Source organism: Gossypium raimondii, chromosome 12, assembly GCF_025698545.1.
Source record: "Gossypium raimondii isolate GPD5lz chromosome 12, ASM2569854v1, whole genome shotgun sequence".
Classification (NCBI taxonomy): domain Eukaryota; kingdom Viridiplantae; phylum Streptophyta; class Magnoliopsida; order Malvales; family Malvaceae; genus Gossypium; species Gossypium raimondii.
Window position 1 is genome coordinate 53,982,909 of NC_068576.1, and position 18,670 is coordinate 54,001,578.

The 18,670-nt window shown below is 32.0% G+C and overlaps 3 protein-coding genes across 3 annotated transcripts; 1 reads left to right on the forward strand and 2 right to left on the reverse strand.

The window, feature by feature from the left end:
• Positions 1 to 2,130: 2,130 nt before the first annotated feature.
• On the reverse strand, positions 2,131 to 4,041 carry LOC105765256 (beta-carotene 3-hydroxylase 2, chloroplastic). The gene is made up of 7 exons (XM_012584258.2): positions 3,564 to 4,041; positions 3,422 to 3,481; positions 3,268 to 3,339; positions 3,054 to 3,188; positions 2,724 to 2,849; positions 2,590 to 2,646; positions 2,131 to 2,506 (listed from the first exon to the last, which is right to left on the reverse strand). The coding sequence occupies exons 1-7, from the start codon at positions 3,942 to 3,944 to the stop codon at positions 2,435 to 2,437; spliced, it is 903 nt and encodes a 300-aa protein (XP_012439712.2). The 5' UTR covers positions 3,945 to 4,041; the 3' UTR covers positions 2,131 to 2,434.
• Positions 4,042 to 12,028: 7,987 nt separating this feature from the next.
• Positions 12,029 to 12,850, forward strand: LOC105765258 (protein SPIRAL1-like 5). Its single transcript, XM_012584262.2, has 2 exons — positions 12,029 to 12,324; positions 12,404 to 12,850. Exons 1-2 carry the CDS (start codon positions 12,088 to 12,090, stop codon positions 12,476 to 12,478), a joined length of 312 nt encoding a protein of 103 aa, XP_012439716.1. The 5' UTR covers positions 12,029 to 12,087; the 3' UTR covers positions 12,479 to 12,850.
• Positions 12,851 to 14,993: 2,143 nt separating this feature from the next.
• LOC105765255 (mitogen-activated protein kinase homolog MMK2) lies at positions 14,994 to 17,891 on the reverse strand. The gene is made up of 6 exons (XM_012584257.2): positions 17,493 to 17,891; positions 16,461 to 16,590; positions 16,238 to 16,375; positions 15,740 to 16,072; positions 15,469 to 15,652; positions 14,994 to 15,372 (listed from the first exon to the last, which is right to left on the reverse strand). The coding sequence occupies exons 1-6, from the start codon at positions 17,669 to 17,671 to the stop codon at positions 15,200 to 15,202; spliced, it is 1,137 nt and encodes a 378-aa protein (XP_012439711.1). The 5' UTR covers positions 17,672 to 17,891; the 3' UTR covers positions 14,994 to 15,199.
• Positions 17,892 to 18,670: the final 779 nt, after the last annotated feature.

Genomic DNA, 18,670 nt, shown 5'->3' on the forward strand with positions numbered 1-18,670 from the left:
CTTGTGGAAAATTAAAATCTAAAATATATAAACAATCGATAATATGTTAATATTTGAATTTACGTATTTTAATTCTAGATAATTATTGGTACATAAGTGGTGGGAAATTTTAACTTCATAAGCAATCGAGATTTTATCACATGGACACATGCATGGCCCCGAAAGTGGAAATTTATGTTTTCAGTCCTTTTAAAATCTGTAATTTTATACGCTAATATATGATAAAATTGTATTTTGGTTCTCCAAAATATAAAATTTTGATTTAATTTTTTAAATATAAAATTAAAAGTTAATACAGTAGTAAATTTGTATTTTGAGTATCATAAAAATTATAATTCAATCTCGATTTTTTTAAAAAAATTCTTTCATCACCATTAGACACACAATAAAATTTCAACCCACTAATAAAATTAAATTTTGTATAAATATATTTGTTATGTATTTTTATGTAAATTATAAACGTGCCATAATCTAATAATAAAATCTCTATGGGTATCTTGGCTTGCAATTTTTTTTAATAATTTCATTATAGGCTCTGATCGTATCTGTTATTTGTTGACACAATATTTAGAACTACCAATAATCCTTTTTTAATTCATAAATAGGAGGATAATGCGCTTCAACACACTCAGACCTACGCCTTCTTACATTAACAACAATACTCATGTCAATCGAGCTAAAACTCAATTGGTATCTTGACTAGCAAATTAAGCGGAGATGAAATTGGAAGGATTAATAAGGAAAAGGAAGTTTTTGAGTGTTGGAATAATTTTCATGTGTGAAGTTACACGTCATCTGTACCTATTCCATCTCCATCACCACCAAGCCATGAAAATTGAAGCTTGGAGGCTTCTCCTTTTAATTGTCTTAATCCATTTTGAACAAAATTTAGATATTATGCCGAAGGCTCTTCTTACTCTATTCATACTTTGCTTGCACGCCTTCTTTTCCCTTTATTTTACTTACCATCATTTATGTTATATCAACTGCATTGTAAGTATGCTGATCCTAATATCAAGTTTGATCACTACTAAACTTTTACCTTATTTTTCTAAAATAATTATATTACAGCAATTGCTCAATTTTTTTGGATGGATTTAGAGTATTTAAATTTTAGAAAGAACAAAAAAAAAAGAGAGACTTTTTCTAGGGTCAAATGAAGATGAACTAATAAAAACAAAGCATCCGTAGGAAGGAAGGAAGGCGTAAGAAATAAGGAGAGGCTGGTCAGTGGTGAGCTGAGTTAGCCAATAAAGAGTTATTTATGTAGGCAGGTGGTAGCGGTGAATTTACACGCGCAAAAGATGTCACCCACGAGCGCTGACGTTGCACTGCTCGTGGTCTGCGTCTCCTAACCCACCCCATCAGCTTTCTCCTTTCTCCGGGTTATTTTCATATTTTTGTTGTGATTAAAAAAGTTTTGATTTTGAAAAATAAAATTAAAAATATGTGAAAAAGAGTGATTCATAATTTCAGTTGTTCAGTATTATTGTAAAAAATTAAGGTGGAAAAATGTTTATTTTATACATGTGATTGGGAACTGAAAAAACTAATTAATTAAAATAATGTTTAAAGAATTTAATAGAATTATATTTAAAATATACAATTTAAATATTTTTAAGTAATTAATATAAATTATATTTTTCGAAAGAAAATCAATTTATTCATTTCATCTATTTAAGTAAAATGAGAGATTTAATATTTTAAAATTTTAAATATAATAATATATGAAATGTAAATTAGACTAAATAGTTAATAAGAATAAAAATATTTAAAAACACATTGATTATAATGGTGGGGGCTCAATATTAATGCCAACAAAATCATAAAACCAGTGAATCCTCGTTCTCACAACGTCTCTATCCACAAAGGTTAAGTGTTAAATTTAGGGGTCTTCAAACGGGCGGATAGATTAATATCCGAATTAAATTATTATTAATTAAATTATTTAAAATATAAAAATATTTAATCACTAATTGAATTGAATTTTTTAAATTATTAGATCGGTGAAATTTATATGTTTTTAATTTTTTGATTAAAATAAATATAATATATATATATAAATAAAAGTACATTGCTAATGTTTAAAAATTTATATGGAGGTGAAAACAATAAATAAGACATTAGAAATACTACATAAATCTTGAAATTGAATAACGATAACTGAAATTCCAGAAAATCATTAATTGACCACCGATTGATTAATCAAATTAAATCGATTCGATCAATTAATTCGAGTTTAACCAAACTATAAATACCCCTGATGAATTTTTTCAAACCCTTTAATTAAATCAAAATATATGTAAAAAAAGGGAATGTAGAATAATTTGTAATTTAAATAAAACAAATTTAAGGGGAATTTGGATAAGAAGACTACAGCGGACCTTGAATAAAGCGATGGACACCGGGTAGCCTTCATTCATTAATTAATGTTTTATTCGCTTTCTTTGCCTTCAGATGGAACTTTCTTTTCCAGTTCCTTCAACCCTCCAACTTCCTCTAATTCCTGGAAAATTAAATAAAATATTATATATGTGCGTATTCAATCAAATTGGTCACTTTTTTAATTGGAAGGAATTAAAAGGTTGCCTGAGGTCCTAGAAACAAGCCATATGGCACTCCATCGAATTTGTCTGCATGATGAATCTGCTTGATTGAAACAAAACCCAAATTAAAAACATGACAAAAAGGAAGTATTATTATGCAGACAAGTGTTGCCTTACTTGGTGGGCGGCAGCTACTTTCCGCAGATAAGGTACATTAGCAATGGGACCCACAGGGAATCGACGGTGGACAAGACCATCGTGTACGAACATGTAGGCCATACCAAAAACCGTGATTCCTAATCCCTGTAAATTGAAATTTACATTAGGAACAAAAACTTCTGTTCAATTCCCATCATGCCCACCATTTTGGTGAGAGTTGGGTTGAATCAAGTCAAAGTGTTGTCGTTTTGAAGTGAGATTAAAAAATATTTTTAAATTAATATTTAAAAAATGAAAACCAATAAGGGCCTTTTTAACATCTTATAAGAAAAAATAAAATTAAATTACCGCGCCAAAACAAAGTCCCGGGACAAATCCACCATTCAAGAAACCGTAAGAGAGCAAAGCAATGGCAGGAAGTGCATTAACTACTGCAAACACGTCATTGAGTTCAAAGGCTCCCTCTCTTGCTCTATGATGAGACTGCCAAAATGCTTGTCTTTAGCTCAACATGTATCTAATATCTATGTTGTAATTGGAGTGGAAGGAGTTTATATCTCACCTCGTGCATCTGCCACAATGAAGCATGCCATAAAGCTCTATGAGCCCACCTTGCCCAATACTCCATCCCCACCTGAAATTACAACCTTTTAATTTATACCCCAAAACGCCAAGATTTCAATCAGGGGAAGTTTAGAATGGGAATTTATGCTTACTGCAGCACCAACAGAGAGAGCAAATGTGCCAAACATCTCCAGCAGTTGAAATTCCCCACCCTGTAATTATTCAAAACCAAAACCACATCAAGACCTGAACATAACCCAGAAAAAAAAAATAGGTTTAAGTTGTTATAATTACCTCCATCTGCCATGAAAACCTGCAATAAACAGCCATAATCGCCATTGAAGAGATGCCTAAACTAGACAAGATAGCAGCAACCAAGTAAGTTGTTCTCTCGAATTTCTTCTTAGCTAATCTCTCCTCCGATTTCGAGAGTTTGATTTGGCTGACGTGATTGAAAGCTTCGTAACTCTTTATGGCATCGCTGTTGTTAATCATGATCTCCTTTTCACTCTTGAGGTTTTTCCTTCTCTGCTGCAACACCATGCATACGTTCAGTTCATTCCTTTTCCGACCGTTTCCGAAGCAAACCACAGTAGAGTTGGGTATTGCCGTTGAAGCAGTGTTACGTCGGAACGGATAGATTACAGTGCTGGTGCTTGTGCGCAAAGTCGCCATGTATTTCAATAAATAATATACGTTTAGCTCAAATTTAAGGTAACAGAAATATGCTGCGGCAAAAACGAAGACTTTTTTTTTTTTTTGAAAACTTAGAAGCAAGGCGAGGGGATATTTATGGGAAGGAAGAAAGAGAAACATTTTTGAAGTTTTGGGTAATTGCGGCGCTGACGTTGAATGACAGTAAATAGATACAGCTGTTGACATGTGGCATTGTTTGGCTATTCGTTTGCTAAACCGCCCTTATAATGTTTTGGGTCTAACATTCAGTCCAAAGGTAACGGTACTTATGCTATAGTTAATGCCTAATCGTTCATGGCCAACCCCAAAAATCATATGTGTGCTTTATATATTTTGAATATCGATTTAATTATGTTTTGTATTTATTGATTTTTTTAAAGAGTGTTTATTGATTTTAATTATAATTATTTGGATGTGTTATTTATAATTTTGATTCTAATTTTTTAGGATAAAAAAGTTAAATTAATGGCTTTTGAATGGTATAATAATAAATTTAATTTTAACGCTTATATTTTTTTAATTTAACTTTTTTATTTAAATTTAGCCATCAAATTTCTAAAAGGAATTAAATTTGATCAATAATCTTTTAAAAATAGTTGAATTATTGTTTTTAACGGAAATATTGACTAAAATATTAAATTTTTAAACATAGTAGCCTGCTTGGTATATCACATGCACTTCAAGCTAGTATTTTGAATTTTTATGAATTATTTATATTTATATTTTTGAATATTTATAAATTTTAAATTATATATTGACGTGTCATATATAACGAATGGTGTCATATCAGCATAAAGTACACATAAATTGTCACGAGGTTGCCATGCCACCATCGTTAAAAAATTAATATTTTGGTCAGTATTTTTGTTAAAAAAATAATTCAACCTTTAAGGTTAAATTTAACTAAAAAAAAGAGAGAGACCAAATTGATAAAAGATGCAAATATTGAAGGCTTAATTTACCAGTATGCCATTTTGAATTGATTTGTTTACGATTTTTAAATATACTTGTAATTATATGTATAAATTATTAAATATATTTTTATATGTATATGGTATTTCTTCCTTAAAAAGAAAAGAAAAGAGAGAGAAATAGACATATTCATGCGTTGGGCTACCCATCCAAATTCGAAGGCTAGTCCGAAATTTAGGAGGATTTGAATAAAAATATTAGGTTTGCTTAAAATATGGTCCAGGATTAGGCTTAAAATTGCTAAGGTGATTATAAATAAAATTTTAATAAATAAAAAATATATAAAATTATTAAATATTAAACTAAAAACAATATAAATATATATTTTAAAGTTTTTAAATTTAGACAAACATAAATTTTCTTAGTATCATGCATAGCGCAACAGAGTAGAGCTGTCCATGGGCCGGGCCGGGTCCGGAAAGAATTTTCGGCCCGACTCTTAGGCCTGGGCCCGGGCCCGGGCCCGGCCCGAAATATGGGCCTAAAATTTTACCCAGGCCCGGCTCGGGAAAAAAAGAGTAAGTCCAGCCCGGCCCGGCCCGGACCGGCCCGGCTCGATTTTTAATAAACACAAAAAATATTTTAAAAATAAAAAAATATTTTTGAAGTATTTTAAAAATAAAAAATAAAAAATATATATTTATTTTATTCGGGCCGGGCCGGGCCCAGACAAAAAAAGTTGAGCCCGAGCCCGGCCCATTTTTTAAACGGGCCTCGTTTTTTGCCCAAGCCCATATTTTGGGCCTATATTTTTACCCGAACCCTCCCATATTTCGGGCGGGCCTTCGGGGCCCGGCCCATGGACAGGTCTACAACAGAGTAGCCCATGGAATTATCCCCGGCTAACATGTCTTGATTACATAGAAAAGTCGACACACGGTATCATATGATAGCGACATTCTATTTAATTTTTATTCTGATTATCAAATGATTAAATCTCTGTTAATTTTCCAATCATTTAAATTAATTTTCTATGTTTAAGCAATTAAGAATTATAATAAGAAAAAAAACACTACAACTACCATCCACCATGACAATGACAAAAGCTCAGTTTTGTTCAAAATAGGCATATAAGTGGTTACGTGAAGCCAGCATTTGTGCGTTTCGTTTTGTTCCAATGGGCCATCCCAAAGCATTACGTTTGAAACGCTCACTCGAAATTTTGGGAGTTTAGGTAAAATATTAAAATTGAACAGCACCATATTATAACATAAATATTATAAGTTATGGTTTGGGGAAATGGGGCGAAGAAGGTCGTTATTAAATGTGATAGCTGTTCAATCACCAAATTGGTTAAATGAGGAGTAATAGGAAGAAAGTAACTTATCCTTGGTGAGGAGAATCAGATAGCCAAAAAAGGATGAGTGAACATTATACATTTATTCCAAGACGCTTCTCAATAGTGATAGCAACGGGCGGGGCGGGGCGGGACAGGTCTGATTTTTGTTCGTCTCCATATTCTATTGCTATACTTTGATCTTGAGTTTAAAAAAAATGAACTTTCTTTGAATTCCAACCTAAAAGTTAATTGTATATTCAATCCAATTTGAGTTTAAATTTTTTATTTGAAATTATGAATAATTAAATTCTTTTTAATAAAAAGATTATACTTAAGATGATCAAGTAAAAAAGAAACATATATTCCATCATAAAAAAAATATAAAGAACGAAAATGAGAGAGAGGCTTGGAAAAATAAATTAAAATGAAAGGGGGAAAGAAATTAGTGTGAAATGGGAGTAAAGGTGGTAAAATGATGTTGATAGTGATAATTTTTTTACCTAATTATTATTAAAAATGTATAAGGGTAATTTCATAAATATCTTGGGGTAAGGTGAATTCCCAGTAAACCCGATTCCTACCCGACCATTCTCTAAAGGTAACCCGACCTGAAAACCAATTTAAAAAAAACACCCAACCTTATCTGGTCAGATAGACTCGAAACCCTTTGGTTTTAGATTATTTTTTGCCATCCCTATTAATCAAGTAACTGATTCATGGTGAAGCACACTTTGAATTATATGTATTAATCAAGTATAAAAAGTATTTAAAATATTTTTATTTTTTTAAAAGAATTCATTAATTACTAGTGTGACATACACATAGATTATCATGTCAATAAAGTTAATAAACGTTAATTTTCTATTCATTTAAGGGTGATTTGACAAATAATACAAATTTAAAAGCTAAAAAGAACAAAAACTTAAATGAACTAAAATGAATTTTTATAAAGTTGAAAAGTCAAATAATTAATTAATTTGAATAAGAAACTAACGGAAATAATCTAAATAATTTTTTTTTTACTAAGCGAAAGAAAATATTATTAATAATTTAATAAACCCAAAAGGGTAGTTATACATTATAGCCAAATCATGACTAGAAGCACAACTGTGAAAAAGCATACAATCACCTAAATTAAGCAAAAACCCATTATACAATTATAGCACACCTTAAAATATAGCAGCAACCATTATTCATCTTTCAAGGAAGATCATGGAACTCAAGAGAGATACTTGAAGTTTCTTACAGTTGGGCGATTCATTTTTTCTCATCATCTCGAGAAGCATCGATCAACTGTCTCAAACGTCTTTTTGAAGCATATATTGCTAAAGAACGGGTCTTTTTTAATACTGACGTTGCAATGCAATTGGATTCCAGATATGCTGCTGTTGGGGGAGTTGTTCGTGATAAACATGGAGATTGGATCGTTGGTTATCATGGGTACCTTGGAAAATGTTCGATCTAGATCGAAAATTAATATAAATTTTAAATAAATAATTTTTGAAAATTTAAGTAATATTTAAAAGAAATAGATAAAATTATAATTTTTAATTTTTGTATTTCATTTTTATTTGTTATAATTTGGTCCTATCCAAAATAGATAGTTACTTATCCATATCAATCATTACTTTTTATTTATTTATTTATTTATCAATGTTTTTTAAATCTAATATTTAAATATATCAAATGGTTTAGATGAAATATTTTTAAATATAACAAGATTAATTTATTGTATAAAATTTCATCATTTAACAAATTTGAAGTAAACCTTAAATCTTAAACCATTTAATATATATAAATTTTATCTATTATCTCTTAAATAATTTAAACTATAATCATAATTTTAATATATTAAAATTAAAATTATCTCTTTACAATTATATAAGAAATTATTTAATATATAAATTAAAAACACTAATTAATCTAAACCCTAAACTCCTAACCCTATCTCCTAAACCCTAAATCATAAAACATAAAACATAAAACATAAACCATAAACCCTAACCCTTAACCCCAACCCTTAAACCATAAACCATAAATCATAAACCATAATCCCTAAACCTTAAAATAGTAACTCCTAAACCTTAAACCCTAAACCCTAAATTATAATGATAATTAATTCAATATTTTAAAATTAATACTATCTCTTTTACGATTATATAAGAAATTATTTAATATATAAATTAAAAACAATCAGTCATGTATCCAAAAACTTTAAAATTATTTTAAATAATAGTATTTTAATTTTTTCATTTTAACAAATATTTTTCTATATTTTTACTTTCAAATTTTTCTACGTGTCATTATTTTTTTCTGAAGAATTTAAATATTCAATTAAAAATAAATTGTATTTTAATTAATATAAATAAACCAGTTAAAACAGATAAAATGCTTTTTGCGCCATTTTTCAAAAAGCACTGCCACTAAAGCTCACGGCGTTGTGCTTAATATCTTTGCGGCGTTTTTCAAAAGGCTCCGTTAATGGTCGACAGCGGCGTTTTTCAAGAAGCGCTGCCAAAGCTCGACCTATAGCGGCGTTTTTCATAAGGTGCCGCTAATGCTCGATCTATAGCGGCATTTTTCAAAAAGCGCCACTAATGCCACGGCATTGTGCTTAATTTTTTTGCGGCGTTTTTCAAAAAGCACCTCTAATACTCGACCTAGATCGACGTTTTTTAAGAAGCGCCGCTAATGCTTAATCTATAGCAGCGTTTTTTAAAAAGCGCCGCTAAAGCTCGATCTATAGCGGTGTTTTTATCCAAACGCAGATAAAAGTGCCGCTAAAAACCTGTTTTAATGTAGTGTCTTTGATATTGAACTTTGAGGCATTTTTGAGGGACTCAAGCTTATTCAATATAGAGGTCATGATTAAGTTATCATTCAATCAAACAGTTTGGAAGTCGTTAAGGCCATCCTTGGAAGCAATTCCACCGTATCAAACTCAGCCTTGATTAGAAGAATCCAAAGCTGCGATACATCTCAAGAGAGCAGAATCAAGTTGAGGACTGCTTGGCTAAACAAGCCTTGACCAGGAAAGATGATTTGCAGGTGTTTGAAGTCCTCCTACGGTGGTTCGCACTTTTTTTAATATGGACAAATCTAAAGGTGGTCTTTCTTTTCAGAATGTTGTTATGTAATTAGTTAGGTATTATTTTATTATCACCAAAAAGAAAATAGCAGCAACCACATTCAAATAGGGTACAAAATACTGCTGGTCACTAAGCAAATTAAGCAGTTGAGTGCATGAGTATAGTCAGGGTCCAAGTAGCCGAGTAAGACTCTCTGTAACTTTACCATTTTGAACAAAGTAAGACTCTTTTGTTTCAGCTTCATTCTTTACTAACTTATATACAGACACTAAACCTACGAACTCAATCAATCAGTGACCTACAAACCTAGTCTATAACTAACAGTAGTAAATATTTTAATTATTTCATCATCGCACGATTTTTTTGTGTTACAAAATAAATATAACTCTATGTTCGCTTTACATTTCTTAAATAAGCTGCTCATCAATGTCTGTGTGCCTTTTTGTTTTTTATTTGTGCGTGGTTCCTATGGTGGATATCCATTGAAATTGTTGGTAGGATTTTAGGATCTTTTAAGTGTGTCCCACTCTCCATTTATGTCCACTAAATGGGTTACAAATTGAGGTAAGCTAGCTTCATCATCGTGTATCTCCACCAGTGCATTACCTTCATGCTTAACTAATCATGTATACATGCATACATAACATACATATATATGTTTAGCTCCAAATTTAACATAATATATGTAATAAACTTAACAAGTTGGGATTAATTCTAAATATGCTTGAAATGGCGAGTAAGTGATCAGAAACGCCTAGCTGAAAAAAGGATATACTAAGAGCATATATATACTTTTTAGACAGAATAAATGTTGAAGGTCACTTCATTTTCAGGTTTTAAGCCCCACCGGTTGTGCTTTCAATGTCCTCAAGATTCAGTGGCTGCCATTTTACATATCCTTTTTAGGGCCACTTGCCAGTCCTTTTTAGACAGAATAAATGTTGAAAGTCATCGATATATTATTTTTCCATCACCAAATGCAAAATATTATATATGCACTCGAAATTCAATCTCTCAGTCAACTAATTGCCAAGGTTTGAAATAGTCTTTATGTAGCTTTGAAGCAGGTTCAATTAGCTTTAGAATTTTTTTGTGACCAATTTACCTTGTTGGTGCAATTGTGCAGTAATTATGCATTAGCTGAAAGCTGCATTGCTTAGGCCTACAGGCTTCCTTCCCACCGAACCTTACCAGCTTAGTTCCTTTTTCATATTCTTACTTTATTATCCCCTATCAAAGGAATACAAGTCATAAAGGGGACCAACCAACAACCAAATTAATTATGATTAACTCCCCTTTATACATATAGGCTTCTTTTAAACTCTCCCATTATCTTTGATTTAACCCCATTAACACACTGCTTTAGCTCTTAATTAATGTGCATTATTGATGATAAAATTTACCTAATTAGGTTACAGTAAAACCCCAATGCAAAAAGCTTATCTTAAAATATTTGAACTTTCTTTTTTATAGTGAGTGAGGTACCATCACCTCAGTACGCTGATTTTGATCGGTTTGATTAGACCGTGTAAGTTGCAAAGATCGGCAAGTCCTGGCTAGATGCCCCTCAACAGTAGTCCAGCCGCTAAATGGACCCCAGGTTAAGCAACCATGTATTGAAGTAATGATATGTAGGTTAAGCAATCCCAAGTCTCGATTACCTGTCAACACTGTTCACCTAAGAAGAACCACTAAATCATCATAATTATTGTTCATTATAATTTATCTAAATGGCCTGATTTGAACACTTAAACCAACTCATCTCTCTTCTTCTTTTGCAGCGAGACAGTTCTCGAGTCATTTTTGTGCTACCTTTGCATGGTATATGGTTGTTGGGTTATATATGTTTACGCCACATCTTGCAATCCCCAAATCCCAGAATATCCTAGTGTAAATAAAATTTCTGTAATGGCTGGTTTAATATATACAAAGATACTTGAATTTGATATTTGATATTTGATATTTATTTGGTATATAATTTTTTTTGGACCTAATTGATACCTAAGTTTGGTACTCTTTTAGGTACACTGTTAAAATACGCTAATATGATATTGGTGACGAACAGCATGGTGACACGTATCAAAATGCGAAGCTGTCACGTGCAATCATGTTATTGGTCGACAGTGCTACATTAACATATTTTAACAGTGTTAGTCAGATATTTAAAACAAACAAAAAGTTGACTTACAATTTTTAAGTTTAGGTACTAAAAAAAATTTTAAATACTTAGTGTAAGTTGTCAAGTTCAAGTAGTTTCGCATATATTAACCTTTGATATATATACATGTATCTATATATGTGTAATTTGAAGTTAAAACAGAGTTTATTGAAATTTGAATCTAAGGTCTCATGTGTAAAGACGAATAATCTAAAAAATCAGGTATTATTATTGTATATATATGTCCATAACTACTATATGTGTAAAAAATAATATCCTAGCACTGTAAATTTTTCATGTGTTTAATAATTTTTTTCATGATTCACGTGCTAACTGATGATCGTTGTTTAAAGTTACGTCTCACCTAGAAATTAGTGGCATATATACACACATACGTACATCTCTATTGCAAATTGCAATTAGTTTATTTTTCCTATTTGCCATGGCTTGGTAATTATTGGTCAAGTAGGTATGATGCATACGTCATAACATGCATGCACATATACATGGCCCCATCCATATCTACATTACATACACTGTCCCTAAACCCATCATATATTAGGGTTCCTTTTCCCCCTTGTTTGATATTTCTTTGTTAACTAAAAGCTTGTAGTAGTGGAAAACATGAGTAGAGGTTGGAGCTACGGTGGCGGCCAAAGTTCCTTGGGCTACCTCTTTGGTGCCGATGAGCGGCCAAGTGCACCCACCGTCACACCACCGATCCAGCCTCCATATGGCATAGATATTACCCCAGAGAACCCTCCCCCTCAATATAAACCAAGTTCAGAGCAACAGACTGAGAAAAACACCACCAACAACTATCAGAGGGCTAAAGGACAGAATGCAGGCAACTTCATAACTGTGAGTTGTTATTATTATTACACACATATGTATATATAGCTTTTAACCTAATTTATGTAACGGTGTTGTGAAATTTTAGGATCGACCATCAACAAAGGTGAAATCAGTTCCAGGTGGAGATTCCTCCCTGGGTTACCTGTTTGGAGACAAGTGATGCAATGATTAATTCCTTCTTACAAGTTTTTAAGAAGAAAATTAGCGAACTGCTTCCGACAAGGAATTGAAGAGGAACAGATAAGTGGGTTTTTTTAGTTAAATACATGTGCAGAAGTTGCTAAATAAAGCGGTTGAGTTCCCCATGTCAGTGTCGAATTTGCCAGGGGTGTCTGTTTAACTAAGTATTCAAGTTTGGAGCAATAATTAATGAAGTTTGTCTTTTGTATTAAATAGCCGAATTTGGAAAGTGGGAAATTTTCCCATTTCGGATGTTCCGATGAAAATAATTTGTTAATATTAAAAACTTGCCAGTGTTTTCTTGTGTGTATGTTCCATCTGAAATTAAAATTACCCAAAGGGGCTGTTATTATGTTGTTGTTTAACTGTCCTGCTGTTCTTATTCTTTTAATTAAAGTGAATTAAAACTTTAAAAAGGCTTAATTAAACTGGATTAGAACTAATTCGAGTCTTCATTTTGATGTCTTAAAGGATTTGAATTCCTCATTAACAATATGTAACAAGTAACACTTTTAATCCCTACTTTCCCTCAATTTTTTCCTTCATTAGTGATTAATTTTTGTGTTTTTGATAAATTAATTAACCAAAATTAGAAGCATTCAGCAGTGTTATGCTATAATATTACTTGCTTTACCATTGTGTGTTTTTGTTTATATTATGCATATGCATTTAGATTAAGTAAGTGCTTGGTATAGCTAGCTAGCTATATATATATTTCTTTTCTTTTACCATTATTAGTTCTTTTAAGAATTTCTTTTGACTTGATGAACTGCCTTTTATAGCTAAGTTGAATTAGGAGCATGCCTTTCTTGATAATCTTCTTGTGCCAAAATTGATATTGAAATTAGTTTTGTCATGTTTAATAAAATAGATTTTATTTATTTATAACTATATATTGGGCATTTAGTTAATTGTATTGTTCACATGGCTCAAATTATTCATTCAAACCTAAATAATCGTTTGAAATTTGTAAGGGTTTGAACAAAATATTAAATTCGAAAAATGAGCATAGACAAAATAAATTAGGCTTATTTAAAATATGAGTTGAATTTGGATTCCAATAATCAAAGCCCAAACGCAATCTAGTTTATAATATATTATTTTTATTATTTTATATCTTATAAAAATTTAATATATTACTCTATATTAATATAATTATTAAATATATATATATCAAGTTGCTTGGAAATCCTTTCATAAACAAGATTAAGATGTGTAATATGTCTAATTTATTTTTTTATAATTTTAAATATATTTCAATGGACACATGTCATCGTCTTAACATTATTTGCGATTATTTCCACTAGTAATCTAATTATAGTCTAATTTAATAAACTGCTAGAAATTGATATATTATTAGTAGCAAATTTTATTCTATGGCCAAATGTCCTTTTCTAATTATTTTTATTATTTGCATGTATTGCACATTTATTATAGAGTTTTAAATACTAGTAATAATGTATGGAATAAATTTTTCATTAACATATTATATATACTAGATTTTATCGTATGATGTGAGTAAAAAATTTATGTTAAAATATTTCCTTTCAAAATTTATTCACTAACAAAAATAGGTAAAGTGGTAATGAATTTGTATTTTAATACTAACAAACATGTCTTTGATTATTGAATTTGTAATTATTTTTTTTAACATTAATCTCATTGTAAGTTGTTGTCATAAATGTTCTTTTTGATAGAATGTCTAGAACTACCCATAGTCCCTCTCTAACCCTTAAATAGGAAGATAATGCGCTTTAACACACTCGAACTCATGGCCTCCTGCACTGACAATAATGCCGATGCTAATCAAACTCAGACTCAATCGATAACTCAATAAAATACTTAAATATAAGTATTAGATAAATATATTATCATAATTTTATGTGCATGAGAATTGGATTTTCCAAGATATAGTGGAGTGTCCATTCATGTAATCCATGCTAGTTACTTTGTCTAACGTTTAAATAGGAGGATAAATACATTTAAATGCATTCGAATTCACATTTTTTATTGATAACAATATCGAGACCGATTAAATTAAGACTCAATCAACTACAACTCAATTATTGATAACAATATCGATACCGATTAAATTAAGACTCAATCAACTACAACTCAAAGCAAACAATGCATACATTTTCTAATGTGACATAGACTAAGTGCTATCGAAAACCCACACTACCATATATAGGCTTTCAATCTTATGCTACCATAGGATGAAAGTCCAAATAAAATACGATATATATGCTATTCCTAAATATCTCGTAAATTTCAGTTGGTTTTTGTTAATAAAAATTCGCTAATTCATCGTCTTGGCAATACAATGACTAATGGAACCAAAACAAAACATGGGTCCATGATCAATACAACATCCATTCACTAAGCAGTATTACTAAGGAAGATCTTTGTCTGTTTTCTTGTTCATATAGGAACCTAAACTAACATCTGGTTGGGCTTATGCCAAACCACTTTGGGTACCAAATCTCACAAACAAGTAATATTTAATCTCCTTGTAGATTAGTTAAGGTTCATATGACAATGAAGCAAAGTTGAATGATGTTCCTAGTTTCTATATATCAACTTCATTGAATGGTGAAGAACAACATCACATATATATATATATATATATATAGGGAATTCGGGGGAAACAAACCATGATTCCCACTATATATTTTACATAAAATATCTAGGACAGATTCTCTTAATGGACTGGATCTGGATTGAATTGCAAGGATTCCCTCCATATAAGCTCCTTGATGTGATCCTCGGTGCACGATGATTGCTCGAAATCGAAACTGAATGGTCTGGGACAGACAGGCTCGTCGTTGATGTCGTGAAGAGATGCCAAGTACGGGTGACAAAGAGCCTCTTCAGCTGCAAAAAAAGAAGAAGAAGATGCAAGAAAAATAGATCATAGATATGTACATGGAGAGACCAAACAGAAATGATGTGCTTGAAAATCTAGTTTACCTGTGATTCGTTTGTTGGGGTCAAAGACAAGCATTTTCTCTAGCAGATCAACAGCACCAGGAGACATGTTTGGAAACCTAGCTGAAAATTGTTGCTTCCTACACTGTGGAAGTTGTCTGAAATACCTTCGGGCATTGTTGCTTCGGAGAAATCCGAGGCTAGCGTCATCAGGTGAACCTATCAGCTTTTGGAACAAAAAAGAATGAACAATGTTAGAAGTGAACCTATGTTTTAAGACCATGGCTAGAATACTTCAACAGAAGTTGAGTACCTCAGTGATGAGTCTCAGCTGATGAACGTAATCTTTGCCTGGAAACAGAGGCTCTCTCGTCATAATTTCTCCGAATATGCAGCCGACAGACCACATATCGATGGCAGCAGTGTATTCGGAACAGTTGAGAAGCAGCTCTGGTGCTCGGTACCAACGAGTGACGACGTACTCGGTCATGAAATCTGTTTCGGAGGTGGTCCTAGCCAATCCAAAGTCCCCGATCTTAAGGTCGCACTTTGCATTCAAAAGCAGACTGCTTGGCTTAAGGTCACGGTGCAAAACATTGGCAGAATGCACGTACTTCAGTCCTCGTAACAACTGATACAGAAAGTACTGGAAAAAAGGTTCCCATTCAGTATCAGATTCATGCTAAATCAAACAAGGTTTTGGTTGTAGTAGTAGTAGTAGTATGATGATGCTGATGATGTTAGGAAAACGCAACGTAAAGTATATCAGCAACATATATGAATGTCACCCACAAAGCCTGTTTATCCAAACCTGACAATGATCATCTGTCAATGGCTGGTCGGAGCGGATTATGTGATGAAGATCGGTGTCCATCAATTCATAAACGATGTAAACATCGTTGAAGGTCTCCTTCTTCGGTGGTCGAATGATGTCCTTGATGGCAATCACCTGCAAAAAAAGAGAATTGAGTGGGGGATTTCCAGGCAAGATTAGATTACACCGTAGAAGAATGATGAATCCTGAGGGAGCTTACATTTTCATGGTCCATGTGACGAAGAAGCTTGATTTCCCTCAGTGTCCTTCTGGCATCTATGATGTTATCAAATGCATTACCGATCTTCTTAATAGCAACCTCCTGACGCGTCTCTGAATTGACAGCAGCACTGAAAATAGAACAACGAAGAGGTCAAAGTAATTCAGTCCCACATCAGCAATGCATCCAAATGTGAAATGCCAATTGGTATTTAAATAAAAAAGAAATGTCAAGCGATATAAGATGTGAGGAAGGACGTTTTTTGAGAACTTTACTATAGGCATAAGCAGTTTCATTTTTACAATATCACGAAATCTTTTTGGTCAAAATATGCTGTTGCTCCCTGTACTTTAGCAAAGTTTGAGTTTTTTAATCCATATGCTTAAAAAAGGTTCTTTTTTGGTTATAACTATGCTGTCACTCCCTGTATTTTAGCAAAGTTTACAGCTTTAATCCATCTTAAAAAGTTAAGTTTTAATTTCTCAAAATTTTAGGGGAAAATTGAAATTCTATTAGTTTTTCAATTACTACTTTCTGTCATATATATGCTTACTGTCACATAGTAATTTGTTTTTAAGTTGGTACGATTATATGCATGTATTGAGGGAAAAAATAGAATGGAAAATTGAAGAATTTTTATTTTTAAACTTTTCTAAGCAAATCTCAAACTTGAGCACATATTTTTTATAATATATTTTTGAAAAACCTATAAGTTACACCTAACAATAAGAGAAATAGTGAATGATATATTTATATGCTACCTATTTATCCATAAACTGAAAATATTAAGAAACAAACAATAAAAAAGGAAGCCCCCTAATCATAATCATAAACATCAAGGACAAAAACTCTATTATCACTCAATTAAATTCAACAAATTACGAGGAAAATGTTCACTTGACTAGGATACATATGATAATATCAACCCGCCACGTAAAAGATCACAATCATCAGGGACAAACTTATGGCCTAGATCTAATAAAATTATTTATTTTGTGAGTTTGAGTTAAACACGAAAAAGAAAAAACTTACCAAACAATGCCATTAGCACCACGACCGATAGGACGAATAGGAGGTACGTACTTACTGGACACCTCAAACAAGTTACCATACACGTTGTAATGAACATATTTTCCTCCATGTGTCGGCACTCCTTTGATACTGCTTCCCTCTGAGCTTGAATGTTTTGTACTCCCCATTTCCTTTTTCATTTTCTCTGCTTCACCTGCTAACCAGCTCAAAATATGTATATAAATCTTTAAACAAAGAACTCAGACTGGGTTTGTTTCCTTTCAGCGCTATATCTGGAGATTCATTCTTGGCAATTTTGCTTTGTATAATTTTCTTTTCTTTTCTTTGTGAAACTTTTTGGAAGAGAGTGTTTTTTTTTTCCCCCCTTTTGGCTTTGATATGATCAAAAGTTTTATGGTTCGAAAATCCGTGAAATGTTATGAGACTTTTGTAGTTTTCTTAAGATTTTTTTTTTATTAAAAATAAAATTAGTCCTTCACGCAGCTTAACATGTGGTTTCTTTTAACATCACCCAAGTGAGATATGAGTAGATGGGTGCCAAGTATTTGTTTAGCCAACTGCTTTCGGATATGGTGGTTGTGCTGATCACGGGACGCTTGCTGTCTTAACCCCTGATGATGGCAAGTGGCAACTCACCTGCACCTGTTTTTATCACACTTCTTTTTTTGGACCATAAACCCATAATTGGAATGGGACTTGATTAAGGCCTAGATTTCTGGGTATACTGTGTGGCTTCATTGGACTATCATGGCTTGCCTTTTGCAGCTGTGCTGGATGGAGGCCCATCTTGTTGAATTATATTGTATGATGGAAAAGAACTATTGGGTGATTCTTTGAACAATAAAGCGATTTTCTTGGTTTCTCCAAATTCTAATTGCCATCAGAAGGTTGATCAAATTGCTTTGCCAAGTGCAGCACTCGGATTTATTTAATAAATCAACTTAATGCTTCCTTGAGTAGATACGGTAATAAACAAAAGGTTTGGAAAGATAATTTTACTGGTATCTTAATATATTTGGACATAAATTTATTGTAAATTAAAGTAGTTGAATACAGAAATAACATTGAAGAGAATGAAATTTGTTAGGCGGGTCCATAATTAAGGGATGAAACTTAAGGCTCACACAGTCCAAAGGGTCCAATACACACCTATAAATGATAACCGGCCACATAAGACA